Source organism: Poecilia latipinna, unplaced genomic scaffold (genome assembly GCF_001443285.1).
Source record: "Poecilia latipinna isolate Pla-1442-1.1 unplaced genomic scaffold, P_latipinna-1.0 Scaffold1313, whole genome shotgun sequence".
Taxonomy (NCBI): Eukaryota; Metazoa; Chordata; class Actinopteri; order Cyprinodontiformes; family Poeciliidae; genus Poecilia; species Poecilia latipinna.
Window position 1 is genome coordinate 330629 of NW_015113929.1, and position 2807 is coordinate 333435.

At 35.0% G+C, this 2807-nt stretch overlaps 1 protein-coding gene across 2 annotated transcripts in view; it reads right to left on the reverse strand.

Annotated features, from left to right (window-relative positions):
* The window catches only part of triqk (triple QxxK/R motif containing), a 38162-nt gene that overhangs the window by 29728 nt on the left and 5627 nt on the right, over positions 1-2807 (reverse strand). For both annotated transcript variants that reach the window (XR_001427802.1, XM_015055394.1), the window contains exon 2: positions 1967-2041. Coding sequence is in view for 1 of the 2 variants with exons in the window: in XM_015055394.1 (XP_014910880.1) it covers positions 1967-2027 (61 nt within the window). In the remaining variant the exon portion in view is untranslated. The remainder of the gene's footprint in view (positions 1-1966; positions 2042-2807) is intronic.

Sequence of the window (2807 nt, forward strand, 5' to 3'; positions counted from 1 at the left end):
CATAAAACATCCTAATAGTGTGGCGTCCTAAATTTATCCCTCAGAATATGAATTTATGTTGATGTCTTTTATTTTATGACTAAAACAAGGTGGTGTTTTTATGTTTAGCTTTAATTAATCAACTTTGTTTTTCAGTGAAAAATGAAGCGTGTGAACATGGACACATGTAAGAACTGCACAAGACTGTATATGTTGGGGAAAATATCTGTAATCAAAATATGCTGAAATATATTTCCAGCAAGTAGATTCCACTAATCCCTATTTTTCAATCAGAAGATTGCTGCATTGTTGCAACTCCAGTGTATTCTTTCACTTTATTCTATTCCAGCATGTAAACCGTCTGCTGTGCATCATTAATTCCTGCTCACCATGCACAGATACAGTTGCTGTTGCCTAGTGATCGCAGTTGCTGATCAAAACCAACCATGGATGTCTCTCCATTAAATAGGGGGAGGGGGGGAAATCATCTTTGTCTCAGGACTCTGGAAGTACCTCACGTAATGAGGTAATAAAACTGTATTTTTAATAAATATTAAAAACGGTTTTCAAGGTTTATTTTATAAGTTAATGCATATTCTCACAATTATCCAGTCTAGCAGAGAAAAAAAAAAGAAAAAAAAAAACAGCGCAAAGGATTTGGCATAAGCCATGGGTATACAAGTACTTCATTCAAATCTTTTGCCTAATTTTAGTCAGGATTTGTGTCCAGGGTGCACCAATAATCCAATGACACCAGCCCCTGTCAGAACCCGAAGGAGAACTGGGTATAAACTATGGATGGATGATGAGCACAAGTACTGTCAAATTAAAGCAGTATTAAACATGAACAAAACAGCAGCACACACAATATCATAGAGGCCGTGCTTTAAGCACAGTAACGTCCTTCAACAGAGAACTGTGTCCAGGGCGTAATAGTTTCAGTGAACCAATTTGATACAGGCCTTTGTGAAAGTATTTATCCAATCTTTTCTGTCACAAGTGAATATTGGAAATCATCACTAGAAACTCTTCCTCTGAAATACTTCAATACTTGAATAAATAAAGCTTTTGGAGAGACCAGGTAAGAGTAATTACTTAAATCCAGGTAGGATGCATGACCTTAAAGAGGCCATTCAAGCTTAAATAAGTAAAGAAATAAACTTGAGATATTCTGAGATGAAACCAATTCTGCCAATAAGACTGAACTAAACTTACTCTTCAGTAAAAACACCTAAGGCCAGTTATTACAAATGCTTGATGGCTGTTCTTGCTGGCAATGGCAGCAAAATCAGACATTAGGTTTGGGGTTTCATCACTTCTTCCACATTTGAATGGCTTTTCTGTGAGTATTTAATGAAATAATAGATTGAAAACTCAATTTTATATTTGTGGAAGTTATCTTTGTTTAATATTTAAAAAAATATCTGATGATCTGAAACTTTTACGTGTGACAAAAAAAAGTGAAAACAGAAAAAATAAGTAAGAGAGCAAATATGTTCTCGCCTGACATTATGTGGAACTAACACACAACAGAAAACAAAAAAAATATGTTTTGGGACTCTGGAAATATGAAACTTAATTGCAGAAACCACAAAGGATATAAGCTTGGTTTCTTATATCCTTTTGGATATAAGAAACCAAAAGGACTTAATTGTGGAATCTTTCCTAAAAGCTTCTCATTAAACCTACATTATAGTTAGTTATGAATGATTTAAACACAACAGTTTAGAGTAAAACAACAAGTAAAAGATCAACTTTGTGAGTCAGATGATCATCAGGAATTTGGTCTTTTGATTATTATATAACCTTGCTATAATGTCTTTTATAAAAAATAAAAAATTACAAAAAGCATATCACGATCTCTTCAAACTGTTACTTAAATACTAGCTCTATTTTATTTTAATCTTCTAAAATTAATTAAACAACTCCTTTAAATCTCTGCTACATTCGTACTGACTGTGTCATGTGAATCCATCTGGAAACTTACCGATCTGCTTTCTGTATTGATCAACTGGTAACTTGGTGGCACCGGCATCCTTCTTGCCCATCCTTCCTCTGCTGTCTGAGAGGAAATAAAAAAAGGGGGGGGNGGGGGGGGGGGAGACCATTTTACAGCTGCTTTCACTGCTCACACCTAAGCATTTAGCTTAATCAAATTTAGCTCCTTCATCCATTTTCTGCTGCGGTAAAACATAACTCGCAAAATCTGCCGAAAAGCTTCAAGTAATTGCACAATCGTATACGGAGACAGAGTAAGTCAGTTTTGATCAACCAGATGGTTTATCTTTTCACATACATCTGGCGCACATAATTAAATTAATTCTCACCACCTTCCATGTGCGCTCGGTTCGCAGTGTGAGCTTCCTATCAGTCTCATTTAGCATAGCGCTGTTTCTCTTCACACCATGACTTCTTCTCTTTGATTACTCTGACAGCTCAGAGGTAAAATATATAAAGAGAAAGAGCTAAGAATAATACAGACGGTATCCTGCTGGTGACTACATTTGTGTTAAGACATAAACACCTCCCTGTCGTTTATGAATTGTTGTCAAACCATATGTTTGTAATGTTTTAATAGGTCTCCCCTCTCCCTCCCCCCACTGTGAAAACTTAAAATGCCCTAAAAATAACATTCATATCCCTTGACTTTTTCACATTTTATCACATGACAACCTTCCATATATTTCATTGGGATATTATTTCAGGGCCCAATTCATTGTAGAAGATCACTGTGAGGACAGGGGACTGACACTTTTTTTTTTTTTTTTTTTTTTTTTTATTTTTCCCAAAAAAAAAATTTTAATTTACCCTTTTTAAACTTTTTTTTT